General features: G+C 39.4%; 2 protein-coding genes across 4 annotated transcripts; both read right to left on the reverse strand.

The window, feature by feature from the left end:
- Nucleotides 1-365: 365 nt before the first annotated feature.
- LOC116250566 (ACT domain-containing protein ACR3-like) lies at nucleotides 366-5,701 on the reverse strand. 3 transcript variants are annotated; one of them, XM_031624279.2, is made up of 8 exons: nucleotides 5,454-5,701; nucleotides 4,699-4,770; nucleotides 4,371-4,416; nucleotides 3,373-3,487; nucleotides 3,099-3,166; nucleotides 1,910-2,539; nucleotides 1,240-1,344; nucleotides 366-955 (listed from the first exon to the last, which is right to left on the reverse strand). In XM_031624279.2, exons 2-8 carry the CDS (start codon nucleotides 4,767-4,769, stop codon nucleotides 596-598), a joined length of 1,395 nt encoding a protein of 464 aa, XP_031480139.1. In that variant the 5' UTR covers nucleotide 4,770; nucleotides 5,454-5,701; the 3' UTR covers nucleotides 366-595. The 3 variants fall into 3 exon arrangements, with proteins under 3 accessions (XP_031480139.1, XP_031480138.1, XP_031480140.1); XM_031624278.2 differs by lacking the exon at nucleotides 5,454-5,701 and adding an exon at nucleotides 4,970-5,185; XM_031624280.2 differs by lacking the exons at nucleotides 366-955; nucleotides 5,454-5,701 and adding exons at nucleotides 970-1,089; nucleotides 4,970-5,188.
- Nucleotides 5,702-8,067: 2,366 nt separating this feature from the next.
- LOC116250567 (lecithin-cholesterol acyltransferase-like 1) lies at nucleotides 8,068-10,139 on the reverse strand. Its single transcript, XM_031624281.2, has 2 exons — nucleotides 9,608-10,139; nucleotides 8,068-9,228 (listed from the first exon to the last, which is right to left on the reverse strand). Exons 1-2 carry the CDS (start codon nucleotides 10,015-10,017, stop codon nucleotides 8,331-8,333), a joined length of 1,308 nt encoding a protein of 435 aa, XP_031480141.1. The 5' UTR covers nucleotides 10,018-10,139; the 3' UTR covers nucleotides 8,068-8,330.
- Between the last annotated feature and the right edge of the window lie 8,654 nt (nucleotides 10,140-18,793).

The raw sequence follows: 18,793 nt of genomic DNA on the forward strand, positions 1-18,793 counted from the left end.
CTCATCGCACAGAGTCTCTTCCCTTTCTTATGCCTAGTCTATTTTCTGCACGGTATTAACCTGCTTCAGCCTTGCATCTTTTCTTTTCCTGTGCTTAGTCTATGGAACATACGAAAAGGCCAACTAAAAGTTCTCCAGCTAGAAAACCAAGCAATTCGTTGTAATCTGTATTAGTTTACCAAGCAATTCGTTATAATCTGTATTAGTTTAGAGTCAACTCAAAGTCTTATTCTGCAATCCGGTCTACTGGAAGAAAGAAGAACAGTTGCAAACAAAAATTAACGAAATGTGTTTCTTTGGAGTAATCAAAGCCAATAATCACTTCGATTGTAGCAATTTTTGACAAGACATACAAGAAACCGGCACGTTAAAATTGGCACAAGATATGGTAGCAGAGAGAAGGGCTTGGAGAAAAAGAGGAAGATTGAGAGACCCGGTTGGTACAACTTTACATCATATTTACACATGGTTCCATTTATTGCATCTAACAATGAAAAAGAACGAAGAAGAGAAAAAACAAGGAATTCACGCTATTTTAATCTGAAAGGTCAGACGGTAAAATGCTAAACACCAGCCTACCGCTCTTTCTTTCTTTTCAAGACTTTATAGATCCAAAGTTACCGGAGAACCGTTCGAGCTGAGACCATAGGAGGTTGCCGATGGAGAAGAAACTCGGTCGCTCCTGACCGTTGCCGTTGGCAGTACTATTGCTGCGCTTCACCAGGTTACATGAGGTGATGACCTCCACATTGCCAATCTCTTGCCTGATCCGATCAATCGTCTCATAATCTATATCATTTCCCGACGAATCAGTTACAAAGAACGTGTCCGACACAGAGTCACCACTTGTTGACACCTCCGCTCTCGTCACCATAAGACCATTTTCACGAAACACGCGTGTGATGTCTGTTAGAAGTCCGATTCTGTCATATGTTCGCACATCCAATCTTAATCCCTGCAACAAGCACAAAACAAACAGGGGATTACTACAACTTGGTCCATCTTTGTCACCTGCAAGTTCTCTTCTGAATTTTGTCAACAAATGTGCGCGAGACTCTCTCGTTGGTGAAGGCAAGAACTAGATCGGTCCTGCTCATCAGGAGAGAAGCCCAAATCACATGCTCAGTTGGTAGAGCAGACTCGCTCAGCACAAATATACTGATGGTTTATAATCAAGTTCCACTCAAACCTACAACGCCACTACATCTAGAGCATAGATAATTCAAAACCCATCTTTACCTGGGTATTTCTTCTCTCTATTGCGGCTTCCAAACATTTGACAACCCTGCGTTTCTCACTTTCGGTATTCAGGGTGCAACCATCCATATGACGAACAAAGTACTCCTGGAAAATGGAATCCAGAAATAAGTCCACAACAAAAAACAAGCATTAAAGGCACGTGAAAGATCATAAATATGACCAAATGACATTATTTGCTAAGTCACATTTTTAAAATGCTTTAACATCTTCATTGTGAACCCTGAAGATCAATAGTCTCCATCATAGTATGTCATAACAGTGTCATACCAACGCAATTTAATCAGCTGAGTGTTCTTAGTGTCGAACACTAATATTAGGAATCACAGAAGATCTTCCTAGCTGGTATTTCATCAGCACGAAAGCAAAAGACAACCCCAGACCGGTCTGTTGTGGCTCTTCATGAAAGCAAGAGTCGCCCAAATAACAATTACGTTTCTTGGTATGTTCCACAAAAAAATGATCAAGCAATTTGTAGTTATAAGAGCTTACCTGTGAAATTGATAAGTTGAAGTAGCAGAGTGGGAGGGGGAGGGGGAGGGGGAGGGGGAGGGGAGTGTACTTAACATGACAGACCATTAGATCTGCTCAACAGGAATATCAAGCAACCCCTGTGCTAGCTGAGATACACAATAATATTTGAGGTTGGTACCTGAATAGCCAAGGAACCTTTAGAACTGATGGCAGCATGGAAGACCACATATTTCATGTCAGTGAGAGTGACAACGGTGTCAAACAGCAGCTTAGGCCTGTCTCTACTAAGGACAGTCACAACCGAATAGCTCCTCTCCTGGCAATGATCAATTGATACCGTGGTACCTACACCATCCTGCTTCTTCCTATCATCTGCACCTCCAACTCCCTCATAATCCTTGTCCTCGAACATCATTTGGTGCAACCTGCGCTCAGCGTGAGTCAGGCGGGACAGGACCATCGCTCGAACTGCTCTTCTTTCATCCCTGCAGCCATTGTTAATCCTCAGCACGTTGCAGAGCTGATCCCTCAACAGGTCCAGTCGTTCGAGGTCTGTAATGGGCTTGGACGTGGTGCAGTCAGTCACAAAGGCGATGCATGCCATGCGGGCATTATGAGTCCAGAGATGAGCAGACACCACATTGCAGTTCATGTCCTTGAGCACCGCTGAGATCTCAGATAGGAGCCCTGGCCGGTCTGTCCCAGTCATTTCGAATACTGTATACTGCGCAGGAAGCTTAGCCCCGACTATTCTTCCAAGGCAGGTCCTCACCTCTTTAGCATCCTCTTCTCTTCTTGCCTCAACAGCCTGCCACAATCATCGAAGGATATGCTTGATTTCACAAACTCAGAGCACGTTATTATACCTTGAACATAGTGTATTTGCAAACTAGGAATCCTCATCTTGTTGATACACATCTTGTGTCCTAATATTGCATCCTGAGTCTGTAACGAAATGGGATAATTATGCGTAAGGTGTTCGACCTCCCACTCGGCGCTTAAACATTGTAGCAGTGGCTCAAGAGCTAGAATGTGTGATTTGAAAAGAAAACGAAGCAGATTACATGATAGACACATTGTTAAAATATTCTAATATGGGTTTGCCATCACGCTATGGATAACAAGAATAACGTGTATTAACATGTTAAGCAACATTTTTTTCATGGACCGAACCACTTAATGTAGATTAATCCAGAAAACAATGAAGAAGTCAAAACATTTTAAGAATGTGATCTAGTAGATCACCAAATCGCTAAGATGTTGCTTGATCTGGTTGTCAGTAACATGGTTTTAGAGAAAATGATTCTGCAGGAACACAAAGTTTCTGGGGCATTAGATGAACTGGTAGTCGCATTAGAGGGTGTTACCTGTTGGATGAAGCGAATGAGGCCCTCGTCTGTGAGTTTGCGCCCGAGCTGATCCGTGACATGAAACACTGTGATGACAAAAACGATGGCAAGCCCATGTGCAGCCATGATTTCAAATCAGTCGGTAAGAAAACTTTCTTTTTATCTTTATTTCTTCATCTGTTTCTTTCTTTCAGTTCCATCCACCAATATTATTTAGTAAATCTTAGTGTTATAGAGTTGGTACTTGTTTCTGTTGGATTATAGAAGAATATGGGTGTTGGTGTTAACTTGCCATCCATGAGCCATCCTCCGTCAGAGGAGACGTATGATTTTGAGATGACAAGGTCGAGGTCCGTTAGTACTTGAACCATCTCCAACAGGAGTCCGTGCTTGTTTGCACTATCCACCTGCAACATCAAAGCAAAATCAAACCCGTCCAACATGATTTAGACACTCGTGCATGAGTCCTTCCAAAATACAAAAAAAAAAAAAAAAAGAATCACAGTTAACGAATGTTATGCTAAGAGTCAATTGGCTCCAAAGTCTGTGTGAGAAAAAGGGTAGGCATATAGCTTTTCCCCTTGATGAAGAGAGTACAGAAAATCTCTCACACACACTCTCTCTCTCTTTCTCTCTACACTGTTTAAATCGTAGCCACCATGAGAACTGTAATTATAAGGACTTGTTGCTTAATTTGATAACATTATGTCCATATGGGTTACTAAGGAAAGGGCATACGTTAGGCAGGATTGTGCATATTACAGATCTTTGTAGAGCAATCGAAAAGTCAATTTCTACTGCACCAAAAACCTGGGGGAGAAATTAAGGCAAAGGTTTTCTGCTTAACTGGAATCCTATTACACAGAGTACATGCATGACAGAATATTTTTTGAAAGGTTTAAATTGTCACTACTTTTTAAAAGGTTTGAACTGTCTAGCACCTAGTTTCTCTGGGAACTAAATCTTTTAACTAAAAGTTTGGAACACCAAGCGGAAATCTTCATCCTGCCACTGTGCACGGCGAGATTTAATGTTCTCATATTTGCCTGGATCTGCTCATTAAGTGGTCTAATATTTGGAAGGCTCGTCCTTCTGAAAAGAACATGAATATGAGTCTGAACCTAGGTGCCAGTCCTCTGTTTTCAACCTTTCCGGGAAATATCACGACCACATGTGATCACTACAACCATATAGCGAGGTGCTCCCCAGCTCACGAGCAAAAAGTAGTTCACTGATAAAGACGGGCACGATTTGAAAGAAAAGTAATGAGTTGGTCTTTTGGCGTATTACCTTCACCAGCGTGCAATCTCGACAGGTGTCGTTGTCAATGCAAACTCTGCAAAAATAGGGAAAAAAGAACGATGCTTAGTCTGCCACAAACAGCTAATCTAAGCTATCTATTCCTCCAATCCGACGTCAGCTGGGACTCAGTTTCTTGACGATCAATATTGATACTCGTTCCAGAAGCATGAGCACAATCGGAGCCCCAGATTGGGAGGATTCTATTATTATATGAACTTTGTAAGGGAATTTTCATATCCGATCGTCCCATGAATCATGAATAGCTTAAATTCAATGACATAAGACGAGTTGCAGGCTAAAAGAACAAGGTGCAGACCTTGGTGAATGAATCCTCTCGAACAATGTCTGGAATTGTGGATCCACATAAGGAGGGTATATTATATTCATCCTGCGATACAAGAGAAGAGCCGGCCAAACAACCCATGTCACCAAAAGTGGGAAAGAAATTTATATACACGAATAAAAACCATGATTAGCTTATGCTTTAGAACGAAGAAAAGAGAACAAGCAACCGCCAAAGCGAAGGTGTAAAGAGGAACTGTTCTTGAAAATAAAGGGGGATCGGAGGTTAAGGCGGCAAAGCTTGCCTAGAAACCAATAGTCGACTGATCTCGTCTCTCATACGAACGCAAACAATTAGAAAACTCTCAGCCCATCGAAAGACCCACCACCAATCTCAAACTCAAAACCCCACTGATAACAACATATATAGACGAGAGAAGAACAAAAAGATTGAAATCAAAGCGAAGATATAATTAAGAAAACAAAAAAGGTGCCTTCGGTCAATGCTAGCGACGGCTTACGCAAAGGATAAGAAGAAGAGAAGCGAAGGAATAACTTATTTAAAACAAATCTCCGTCGTCAGGTAACCGCATAAGGGGGTTTAAAAAAAGAACAGAGATAAAGAGATGAAAGACGAGGAAGTACTTAAGAGGAAGAGAAGACAGAGAGACAGAAACGAAAGAGAAGGGCAACACCCATTAGAAGAAAAAAGAAGAAAAATCAGAAATCCAGGAAGCGGAGATGGGGAGGTTAACAGAACAGGTCAACAACCCGTGGCCGCTCAGTTACCTCTCCACGTCGATGATGAGGACGACTACCAGCGATCGCTTGACCGCTCCAAATCTCAAGCACAACCTTTTCCTTCTTTCTTTCTTCTTCTTCTTCTTCTTCTTCTTCTTCTTCTACTCTGCTTGGCTTCTCTCTCAGGCTCGCTGGCCTCCAAGGAAAGAAACTCGGTCACGAGATCTTCAGCTGCTGCTCCTTTTAGAAAGAGAAGACTCCCCTTTCCCCCGTTTCTCTCCCGCCCTCCCCGCCGTTTGCGGTTCGACCTTTACGCGCCGAGAGAGTTGTGCGTTGGCGGTGCTGATGGGGGGAGGAGAAGGAGGCGACACGTGGAGAGGAGAGCCGTGCCAGGTGGCAAGGCGCGGGTCGTTGGTTGAGCTGGCAAGAGAAAAAAAGCCGTGAAAGAAAGGAGGAGGAAAAGGGTGAGCCTTTGACTTTGACATCTGACGTGGCGATCCACGTCGCCAGAGAATGACGTGGCACATTTGTCCAGGTGGACGCCTCACCGGAAAACAGTTATTTTAGATGAAAAAAAGTTTCTCATATGTTTCGTTTTAAGTAAAAGGCAAGGCCGACGAAATACTTGCTTCATCTTCTTATTAATAACTGCTTTTTATTTAAGATGAGAAAACTTTTCGTAGCTTCTAATTAAGAAACTGAATCAGATATGGATTGAAGAAATTTCATTCTATAAAAAAATATCAGATCGTGTCCATATTCAGGTTAACTTTTTGAATACATATCCATATATTTTGAAAGTCAATGTTTAACATATTATACTTTAGTTTGGATTCCCACGTAAAACTAGAAGTCAGATTTAGATTGAAGTCAAGTTCTAAAATTTAAAACCACATTCGGATATGGTATAGACCTTTTTCATCGACATTCAAATCCAAATTGAAATACGAATGCGTGAACATTTTATGGGATATGTTTAAAAACACATTCGATTTAGATATGGCAGTTCTGATCTTTATTTTGAGAATCATTTTACTACAAGAAGAAGAGGTAAAACGTGTGTTTTCATTATTTGGTTTGAGGAATGGTTTAGACGGATCAACTCACAAGAATTCCCATTTCAGCATGTATTGTCAATTTCATATTAATTTTTAGTATTGATTTTGTTTAGGATCATTTCAATTATATATCTGTCGATGTACATATCGGATGACTATCAAACAGGTATACAGTTAACATGATTAAAGATATATATATATATATATATATATATTTACAAGTAAATGGAGTACTATGACCAAAAATATTCTTTGAGACTTATTACCTGCTATTGTCACATTTGTCTTGATCTTATTGGTCATATTGTGATTAACAAATTTATCCATGATATACTTACTAGTCATAGCCAGGCTTGCATCTACCTTGTTTAAGGGCATAAATTAGGATATTAATTTTAAAGGAAATCACTTGTATCTATAACTGGAATTAGAAAAATTTTCAGGTTTTGCGATACTACATTGCATTCTAACATGACCTCATATTAGAGGCCAGGCCCTTAAAAAACTGGCCCGAGCCTGCACGATGTGGTTCGATTCTGTCCGATAAGTTTTTAATTTTATTTTTATTTGATTGATAATATATATTTTATTATTGAAAATACATTTTATATTCAAAAAATTTATTTTATATTTTTAAAAATATATATATTTTTTATTTTTAACCGCACCAGGCCGAGCCCAGGCTTGGGTTTTGGACACCGCACCAGCCCAAACCTACCCGGTATGTATTTGGCTACAACGAAAGAAACCCATTTGGAGTCCTCAGACTCCCACAAAATTGATAAAAGTCCGATATAGATCTGAATTTATTGGTTCCACTTCATGAGGTTTTTCAGTACATCACATTACTCTTTGTCCAACCGTCCATCGTGTCCATCCTATATTGCGGACAATGTTTGATGAAAAAAATAATGATTAAAGAGGACACGTGTGTACCGTTCCGCTTGTCCTGTGGTCATCAAATGCTTTGCAGAGTGGCTTGTGGCAAAACTAGAACTGCTAATATGTTCATTATCTCTGAGGCTAATAAGGAAAATTGGCACCTCTAGACTACTTAGATAAGGGACAGATTCTAGACATTCTAAATTCTTATCAAACATAAGTTTCAAAAAAATATGAACATTCTGTAATGTTTGTAAATACCAATTCAACATAAAACATGTTTTAATTCAAGTTGTTTTTATGGAAAATTGGTATGTTCAGATTACTTAGGTAAGGGGCAAGATCTAGACATTCTAAATTCTTGTCAAACGTAATTTTAAACAAAATATGAACATTCCATTATGTTTGCGAATACTAGTTCAACATAAAACATGTTTTAATTCAAGTTGTTTTAAGAAACACCCTTTTTTTTCTACTTAAAAAATTGCTGCCATAAGAACCGTTCATTTTTTCATTACTAGGAAAATATATCTTCGTATATGCTTCTCATTAAATTATTATTAAGACCATATTTTTATGGTTAGATTATACAAAAGAAGACTTCAACAATCAATTTTTAATGGTCTCTACCAATTACTCATATATCATTTTTACAACTAGTAATACTTATGTCTCTATTCAATATATACATACATACATACATACATACATAGACAAAAAAATTCAGGAAATCTGTTTTTCTTTCTTTCTCACTCATATATAAATAACTATGAAGTATGAAAGTCACAAGAAGCAGTGATGAAATTGATGGAATGCCCACTAAGTAACATAAAAAATTTAGATGGCAAGCTGAGGCTAGGAGAAATCACAGCATGCCAACGATCCCAAGAAATCCAACCAAGCTAGTGAATGTAATCGGTATCAGGGGCGCCATGGTTGTTCTGAAGTAAGAATTGCTTATTCACCATTGAAGCTAAATTGATTGTCATTGCACTAATCTTGTGGCCAAAGAATTTATGGATGAAACCTCCCGGATGACTGCGCTGACAGAAGCTTCATCTTTCAAAATTGAAGTATGGGAAACATGGGGAAACCTTCTCACCTTCAGTGACTGTTCCCTCACACCCTCCCATGCCGATACTGCAGCCAACAGGCTCGCCGAGTTTACAGTTCCATCTCCATCTCCATACACAACTTCAGGCTGCCTATCAAATCCATCCTTCCCATAGAACAGAGTCTCAGGTGTATCAACCCCTGTTCCAATCAAGCAAGTTACGGGCACCAATGGTGCAACCAGCTCAGACATCAATGGCAGAATCCGCAACTTGTAAGGATTAACGCCCTCCGGAAACCCGATGTCGGCGAGGAATTCCGGTATGTCGGAAGCTGAATAGGTCCTGTTCGGCGTGATCACCACAGGCTTGCGTCCGAAAACCACTGGGGAAGGGAGAAGCCATAGGTTGCTCTCGGAGCTCCTCTGCTCTGCCCTGACGAGCAATGGATTCACTAGGGGAACGCCGAGGGAGTAGCCTGATGCAAAGACGATAAGCTCTTGAACAGTACCAGCCCATGGGGGCGACAAAGCTATGAAGTGTTGCACGTACTTCCGGCGCCACGATAAGGAGTTTCTGTTGAGGAGATGGAGCGTCCATAGTCCTCCAAGGCTGTGACTTATTAAGATCACTTTCTTGCCCCCATTACAGGAGCTTGCTTTCTCTACCAAGCCTTTGAGATCTGCCAAGAACCGTGAGCCCACTGATGAAGAATGGTTGTTCCCGAGACCATAGCGAAAATCGTAGGGTGCACCAAACAGGGTCTGTTCATCGACGTAGCCAATTTCTTCAAGAGCATGCACCAGGGGCGCCATGTATGAGGTGATCTGCCTGCACATGAGAATTGCCATCTTCAGATCATATCAAGGCCAGGATTTAAACTAGCAACGTAAACCAGCATTGTTAAGATCGATTCTAATGCTGAATTAGAAGTAAAAGAGACACTCCCACACTCTGAAAGAAAAGGGCAACACAATCGATTGGTATCCAACAGATCGATCATAAATTATTTCAGAATTATGAAAAGGAAAGGCAAATATGACACCATTCCGAAAAAATCACAATGTTTTTGTAATTGTGCGGCTACGGCTGCCTTCACAGGGCTAGCCAGACGAAGACTTCATTGCAAGAAAAATCCTGGATTGGAAATTGCGGTGCCTCAAATAGCAAGATAGTAAAGGAAAGAGGGGAGAGAGAAGAGGGAAGCCACCCGAGGTTGGGATCGAGGTTGAGAAGCGCTCTAGTGGAGCCAAAGTGAGGGACCCTCGTCTCCACGCCCGGCGCGTTCCGGTAGGTGTCCGTCTCGGCGTCGTAGTGCAGAGTCATCCGGTCGGCGAAGCATTTCGTCAAGGGAGCCACGAGGACGGAGGCGTCGAACCATAGCCTGAACCAGTCCTTGGTGCGGGCGCACGGCCTGCAGAAGACGCTCGAGGGCTTGTAGGCGTCGGTAAGCCGCGCTTCCAGCTGATTCCCGCCGCTGCCGGGCACCACCACGATGGGATGCAGCAGATGCCCCGGGGCCGCCGCCGACGATGACATTCCGTTATGGATAAGCATCCCCATCGTTTCCACTGCCATCAACAGTAACACCAACAGAAGCAAATCTCTTCTTCTCCTCATGCTTTACCGTCTTGTCTGTACTCCCTCTTCTTCTCCCTCTAAATTCTCTTCCTATTCTTAAATCTCATATTAAGAATGGAGAGAAGAGAACTGCAGCTGGCCATTAACAAGCAATGGACGATTGTCTGTCTTCTGAGGTGAGATAACTAGAGACGTGCTGCAAGTCCCGCCACAAATTTACCACGGAAGGGGAATCAGGATCACGTGTTCTTTGTGTGAGGGCATTTTGCAAATTGGTCACACTGACTTCTGTAATTTTGCAAACTAGTGCTCATCCCTTTGTATTTTTGGTGCGTATCAGTTCTATTGAAAAGTTTTAATCTCTGGCTAATGCTTGTTTCCCTTGCTAATCTAACATTTTGGAATGTGCTACATCAACAACAGCTTAACATTAATGACTACTTAGATGTGTCAACTTACCTATTTATCTCATAATGGAATTACAAATACAAGTAGGCAAGCATTGATAATACGACTATCACTGTTTTAAGCAGCAGCCAAACCACAATAATTCCAACTCTAGCTCTGTAAATAACTTGGTTGCTGGATTTTCTTGAAAACCAACTTAATGGACCCTTGATCCTGGGTCAAGTAAATGATCTTACTTATGCTAATGACCAAACCCAAGAAAGATCAAGAGAAAAGTTTCTCACCGTGGCAGGTATCAGGAAGCCAGAAAAAAGAGCTGTTGCTGTATGAAAAGAAGATTGCATGATCGACGCGAGTGGGAAGGATGGAGTCGATGAAACCACCAGCATCCCTAGATCGGTGCTGTATATGAATGTACAGGAATCAGTGAAGATGTACCAAAAGATCTAATGAGCAGGTCAGCAGTAACCCACTGCAGGGTATGTGATCATCTAAACGACGAGTGATTAGATTAACCCAAGAGCGATTTCATTCGTCAACTTGATTGTTCAAAGTTATGACTAAATTTTAGACAAGTTTGGATGATAAGCATTTTTTTTGGGTCCAAAACTAGGCAACAGAAACAAGCAATATATTCAGTTCCCAAACTAAGCAACAACAACAGACGATCTAAGTTAAATTTTTTATTTTAAATTTTTTTAACATTGAAAAGAGGGTTTAGGCACGATCGTATGCACTCTTCCTCTCCTCCCTTTCGTGGGTTGTGCTGGCTTCATCGAAGCATTCAGCAGAATAGAATGCCATTTCTGGTGATTAAGGGGGTTGAACGACGGCGGTGGCAGCGTGCGATGGGTCTGAGAGTGGCTTAAAAGACTTCTACGCCTTATTTCAATAGTATTGTCATCTGCATCTTTCCCAACGTTATTTCTGGCAAAACGGCTGTTTTTTTATTTGTCTCTGGCTTGATTCTACCATCTACACTTCCTCAGTGTACTCTTGAGTTTGTATTTCATTTTGTTGTGTCACCAATTCAACTAACAACCCACAGCACATGTGCTTCTATTTTTGTTTTATGCTTAAATCAATAAATGTTCATATTTGACTGTAAGTTTTTTCACTTTCTCAGTTTTGTGTTTTGCTGCAAGGACTGCTATTTCTTGTTTAGCATCTTTTTTTCATTTCCGTGTTTTCTCCTGTTTGTTTTCATTGTTTTTTGTTTACTTATTTAATGTTTGTACTTTGTAAGCATGTTAATGCTTAATATGTTACATTCATATACACAATAGATTATAACTTATAAGTATGTAATATGTAATATTCATATATAATTTACTCATAAAGTGTGTAGTGTAGAGTGTATAGACTATAGTGTATATCTTAATTTCTTAATTTATATATAGATATATATATTATAAAAATTAATAATAATAAATACACTCGCTACACCGTTACACTTGAAATTTTGGGAATGTATCGTTTCGACACTCGCACCCACACCAGCACCCCACACCCCCACTTTTATAACATAGCAGATGATATAGTCACTTCCATTAGAGCTTGCCGCTGCAAATGAGTATGCATGAGCAGTATAACACAACAAGCTGCTGGGTTGATACAGCAGGATGAAGAGTCATGGCGTCATGTATCAACCCCATCATACTGGAGAGGTTCTATGGTGTCTGTCTGCAAAAGAAAGATGGCGTTATGTAAAATCCAATTGTACATGACAATACCAAAAGAATTCATCATGCTTAACGTTGAGAAAAAGGTTCAAGGAAGCGTAACAAAGTCCAATGCGAAGTTGGAAGAGGGCCGGCGGATCTTCCAAGGGCTCCCTTATGAATTTTGAATGAAGATTTTACCCAACATAAACGGAATATAGACTCTTTCCGATTTCTATGCATGTTTGATCTACTTCAAATGAAATATTACAGAACCTAACATGTCAAATCAGTTTTAAATCTACAAAAATGGCATGTAATGTATATGACCATCGACGTATGTAGGCACACCAAATGAATTTTCTAACATTATAATATTAGTATAGGTAAAAGTTACATTTTTTAACATAATCTATTTCCTTTTTTTTTTAATTATTTCAGATTGCTATTGCAGGTCAATGAAAACCCAGAGCTGCATAACATTCTGTAGATGAAATATTATACGCACTGTGGTTTGTTCTTTTGGTGTTTTAATGAATTTATGCTGCTGACCTTGACCATCCTAAGAAGACAACAGATCTGTTCAGGGTACCCAGAGGTCCTTATCAATTAGTAGCTGTATAATTTAAACCTGTATATATGTACAACACACTTGATTACTCAATAAGGAAAAATATTTGCGGGGTCATATTCACCCAATATATGTCTCCTTCAAGTATCAAGTGGTTGGTTTATTCACATCATCTCCTGGTCGGCATGAATTATATTCCTCCTTCCTTTTGGTTTCCAAGCTTGGCACTTTCAATCTTCATGATTGAAGGGGAGTATTGAACCGTTTAGATTTTCAGGTGTATTCTTTGCTTCTTTCTGTTATCGAATATTGACAGGTTTTCTGCTTTTTGGTATATTCTTCTCAAATTTAGACAGATCATCAGGTGATATGTAATTACTAACTGTCAAATGCAAACCTGTATATATGTATTAGACTATTGTCCATTTGAATACTCAATACGGAAAAATGTTTTCTCTCTTCAATCTCAAAATTTTCATGAATCTTGTCTTTTTGTGGAATTACCAAAAGTTTTATCGAAAGTTAGGACCAATGGCTTTCATACCAGCTTTCTGAAAACCTGCATGTCGATCAGAAATAAAAAATTGCAGGCAAATTACTCATTCATATGATCAGCCCATGATGAATGTTGAAAATTAATGTCATGCTTTCCAGTATTCATGGGTCAACTGACTCCTTGGGAAAGATATTGTATGATTTAGAACTTAAGGTTTGTGACTATAGGTCCCCAACATTATATTGTACCTCCAGGTGAACACGAGAGGTTCATCCCTACCACCCGGAATGAGGCTCGAAGCCTCCCTCCCCCTATTCCCCTTACCACCCGGGTTCAGAGTTGCATTGGCATCAGGTTGGATGCCGTGGCCCACCATCTTAAGACGCAGTGCATAATATCTATGTGAATCAAACTAGAGACTGACTTCTTACATGCCCCTAGCATGACCAAATACACTATGCCCCTTGAGTCAATGTTGTATCTTAAACAGATTTAAGTAGTTAAGATTCAAGGTCCATATTGTCGTGTGAATTCAAATGCTGTGCTTAGTGTCCAGCTAAAAGGCGCATAATGAAGTCAGTGTTGAATTCTTGGATTCAGTTCCGTAGAGTATATTGCATTGTCTACTAGGTTGAATATATATATATATATATATATATATATATATATAAAACAAGTGCTGTACGCTTTGCTTATTGATATGGCGTATATATGTTGACATAAATTGATGTCAGTATGTCCATCCAGCCATTAATGAAAAGTTTGAAACTAGGATTTTCATTAGTTACTTTTCCTTTATCAATCATTTAATAATGTACTCATGGAAGGAGTTTCAACTTTCAAAGAAAGTGCATCATTCACTTGACGCCAGAAAGTTCTGTTACTCATTCCATCCACAGTTACCGAAAGCTGGATCAAGCATGTTGTTATGTCAATATTTCTCAATGTCATTACACAAGGAAGACGAATGACAGCAATCACTCTCTCTCTCTCTCTCTCTCTCTCTCTCTCTCTCACACACACACACACACACATGTATGACACTATATCATAAATTAACATCTCACACAAATGATGCAGTTGTAAAATTCTTGTTGCTGGTATCCCAAGGCGTTCATGTTCAAAATTCTGCAGTAAACATTGTCGCGAATCTACCAATCCGGAGTCACATATATAGAATTGGCTTCTTTACATCAGCTACCAGTTAAACGATAATTTGAGGGAGCCCGTAAGATGTCCACCTGTGTTTCCTTCTGCAGTGGAGGCACATAAAACTCCACTGACTTTAAGGTGGGAACTAACAGAAGAAGGAAGAGGGTGATCATTAGCCATGATGTTAAGTCATAAATCGGTCATAAATCATTGTCTGATTTTCCTCCAAATATGAACAAAAGCAAAATCATTACAAAACGACTTACGAGGCCACACAAACTCGGTCATCCCCATCTTCCTTCTTGCCTTTGCTTTTCTTCTCAAGAACTTACCATGGTGCTAATTTTTATGCAGTTGAGGACCATATTTCTCGTTGGTGAATTAAGGCATCAAAAACTTTTACTAACCTGAAGATCACGTCAGTAAAAGTAGTAAAAATTTAAAATTTTGGTGACATGAATTTCACATCAGCCGATTTTCGGTGACATTGCAAGAAAATGTCTGTAAAAACACCGGTGAAACTATTTTTAATGACGTTCAACATAGAACATCAGCAAAAGTTTTAGTAACGCTTTGCATACTTTTACTGACATGATTTTCACTAACGTTTTCTTGTGTTAGCAAAGACTTTTTTTTTGGGTTTGGGTAGTGACGCCAACTAGTGTTTTAAGTTTGGAAAGAAGGGCATGAAAGCAGAATTGATGGGACTAGAGATGATGGTATATTGCATGTACAAATATACGGCTCGTGTTTGTTTCGATCAACCACACCTGAACCTAGGGATATGAACAGTTCGGATCTGATTCGCCTCGAACTTTTTAAGTAATTGGATTTGGCGACACAATAAACGTCTGATAAGGGGTTGCCTTACGAAATCTGAGAAAATATTTGATTTCGGGACATGCGAATCTATTTACATAAAAAACTTCGGCAATTTTATTTTGCTATATTCACATAGGAGTCCAATTTGGAGTCAAATTAGGCAATATCCAAATAATCGGATGTTCTATCGAATCCAAATTAAGCAATATCAGTCACTTTCGAAAGGAAGACGGACCATCGTCATCGCAACGGCAGCACTACCTAACAACATATGTAACCTGAAAAAGGCTATCATCGTAAGGCGTTAAAATGAATAATCTAAATATGAAACGGTTTGGCGTCAATATTGGCAAAAGTTGGCCTGTCAGCTGCGTCGGCCGTCATGAACGTGGTGGTGGAAAAAATAATCCCTTGAAATATCGAAGGAGCGGAAGAAAATTTGCTATAGACTTTGTCAAGGGCGTCCCTTTCTTAGTCCGTACAAACGGCTGCGGATGTGGAAGTCGGCGGTCGCTGATCCAAATGAATGCCGTCAATGTTAACCATCTCCACCACCGGCGCCTAACGTTTTACACTTCTTTTTTTTTTTTTTCTTACAAAAAAATTTAACGTTTGGATTTTTATTGATATGCTAACTCGACCAGTTATACTACGAATCACTTCTTTTTTTTAAATGAGAAGAAAAAAAAACTTTTTATAATGTCGGTTTCGATTTAGAATTGTCTAGCTCAAGCCAATCTATCTACCACAACATCCTTGTGAAAACGAGCTTGAATCAGTGGCAAATAGATTTGACCAAGTTTTTTTTTAATTTTTTAAATGAATTTTTTATCTTTTTTTTTTTTCAAAAGCCGATTCGATTCAGTTTCTTGGTATTTTAAATGTGTTTTCATTGATTTTTTAAAATTATTTCTAAAATATTTTACAACGGATTCAGCTTGAATCGGCCAATTCACCAAACTAGCAGCAACTGAGTCCATAAAATCATTTGTTTTTTTACAACACTTTTCTCCGCAGTAGTGCAGTACTTTTGATGTTGACCTTACAGCAGTATTTGGTGAGTTGCACCTAACGCCAAGAGTCTTTCCCGGCAACCTTCGCGAAAGGAGCGAAACTTTGGATCGTGTAGAAGACGGTGCAATTTTATATAGGCAAGTTGGTGGAAAGATGGCAGGCCGATCATTGAACTCCCCACTTTCTTCGATTCGCTTTGGGAACGAATTAAGATAATTGTTTATCTAACTTTGCAATTTCAAATGTATCGTTCTTTCATTTGGGCTCCGCGTTCAAAATATTTTTTAGCTGTCTCGGATCCAAACCGCTCCAATCATAATTTTGATTCGGCTATTTTAGCTCAACTCCCAAGGCAAGTGAATCTATCTCTTTCCCGTGTTTGATTGCAGGATCAACGAAAGCATCTCTCTTCTTTTGACTCCTTTCCTTCGTTTCCAAAGCTTAGAATCAGTTTAGAGGTGAACGAATTGGAAAATTTCCTGATGTCGCTTTTGTGGAATATTGTGTTCTTTGTCCCCTGCTCCCTAAGACCTAGAAACTTCAAATCCACAAGACCAATGGTCCTCAATTCCAACTTGGATTTCTCGACTAATTGTTATTTTAGACAAGAACCAGAATACCATCTTAAAAATAAGATATATACACATGTATCAACGACCCAAAATTTGTCAAGATCGTTCTATTGCAACAAATTCTAGAAGAACAATAATGGAGTAAGGCTGTATAGACCCGGAAGCTTTGGCAGCCAGAGTGGTACTGTCAAGTGATGGAATAGACTTCAGTCACACATATTCGACGTTCAATCTTCTTTCATTTGTCTTGGATTTTTCTTCAATGGAGAGTGACTTTCATGGCGTTCAAAGTAATGGTTGCAGAAGTACAAGAAAGCAGATGTTGGTCAAAACAATAAAAGGAGATGAGTTCTAGAAGCAGAACTAAGAGTTCCAAGGAAATAAACTGGCCGCAGCCGTCGGTCTCTTGTAAAGCATACTGATTTATGCTTCTCGAAGCTCCAAAAGGTATAAACTAAAAAAGTAATGGTCATGAACGTTCTTCACTAGATCGTACTTTGATCGAGCCCATCTTAATATTATAAGATGGTTGTCCCATAAAAATATATGTGCTGAGTTCCCAGTTTTATATCATCTGGGTTGGTTGGAGATTCATTTCTTGATCCAATGTTACCAGCTGGGATAATGAACCCAATAACAATATAAAGGACCTTAATGTGCCATATATAGTGGGCCTATGGAGAATCATACTAAGGAAAACGGAAAATATCAGGTCTCAATGACAGAATGTAAGCCAGGTACAATACTCATAATAGTGTCGATAAAATGGGAATGTATATCAAAATTTAGGGACAAGAAGTCCCCTAGATACAAACAACACTCATGATAATAAATTCGCAACTAGTATTTTACATGCAGTCCTCTAACTTAGTTGTGAATATACTTTCTTCCATTTACACTATGTTTGATAGCTTCGGATTTGAGATCCAAGTCTGATCTCAAATCTGCATTAGATTAAATCTGCTACTGAAGCAAACAATGGATTTCACAACCAAACTAAACATTAAACATTTATGAAGTGTTGACTTGTCATTGTTGTTAGAGAGAGTGTCGTCAATATCAGCAGTTTTCTATCGGCTACAAACTGCAAAGATTTATACATGACTTTAACTGTAAACCGTTTTTTTGGTTTATTACAGGTTTGTAAAGATTTATTAATTGCTTTGGATAATAAATAAAAAATAATAAATTCTAAATTTGAGGCCACTCACTTAGTTATCAGTATATTTCAGTGTAACATTGCAATTCACGAACATTGTTGATGTGCTTCATGTGAAGCTTCGACTTGTCATTGTTGCTTGAGATAGTGTTGTCAATATCAATTCACATCAGGTACGTGACTAACTCCTAGCTTTTCATTTTATTAACGATTTCATATATTTATTAACTATTTTGAGTAAAAGGAAAATTAATGCTTTGATAGGGTCCGAGTTGATGGGTATCGGCCGAAGTACCGTATCGGTCGGTCAGCGAAACTCACAGCGCAAACCATTACTGACAACAGTGGAAGGACGGTTGCATTTTTTCCACTGCACTTCACACTTTTCATTCTCCACGCTTATGACTTGTGTTTCCCAACAAGGGGATTCAAAACCATGTGCCTGACCAGAATCTCCACTCCCCTTCAAGCAACAAGGCGTGTTCAGATTTTCCACTAGTACTGATTTTCCTGTGGAACTGTTTTCTAGTGCTTCCTTTCGGATACCACCTTATAAAAAAAAGCCTTATTCCACCATATTGTTAGATGAATGGTTGGTATTTCTTTCCCTTTCAACAGGATCAAGCAGTGAGTGGGGAAAGGAAAATGATGAATTAGCAGTGAGTGGGAAAAAGAAAAGGATGAATTAGTTTGGCAAGACGTCGTTGTTGGGTTCTTTTGGCTACTACTGATGATAAGACTTTGATGTTTATCTCTATCCCCAACTGTAAATCAAGACTTTGATGTCTATCTCTATCCCCAACTGTAAATCGAAGTTGGACTAACTCCGGAGATTTTTTTTTTTTTTTACAGCGGGCTAGTCAGCCCCGCAGTCCCCACCATCCTTTAGCCTATATACGTCTATGAGCTTCTATCTGTCCTGACATCCTCTGTTTCCTCTTCTTTCCATCATCCTGAAAA

This window comes from Nymphaea colorata, chromosome 3 (assembly GCF_008831285.2).
Source record: "Nymphaea colorata isolate Beijing-Zhang1983 chromosome 3, ASM883128v2, whole genome shotgun sequence".
In the NCBI taxonomy this organism is placed as follows: Eukaryota; Viridiplantae; Streptophyta; class Magnoliopsida; order Nymphaeales; family Nymphaeaceae; genus Nymphaea; species Nymphaea colorata.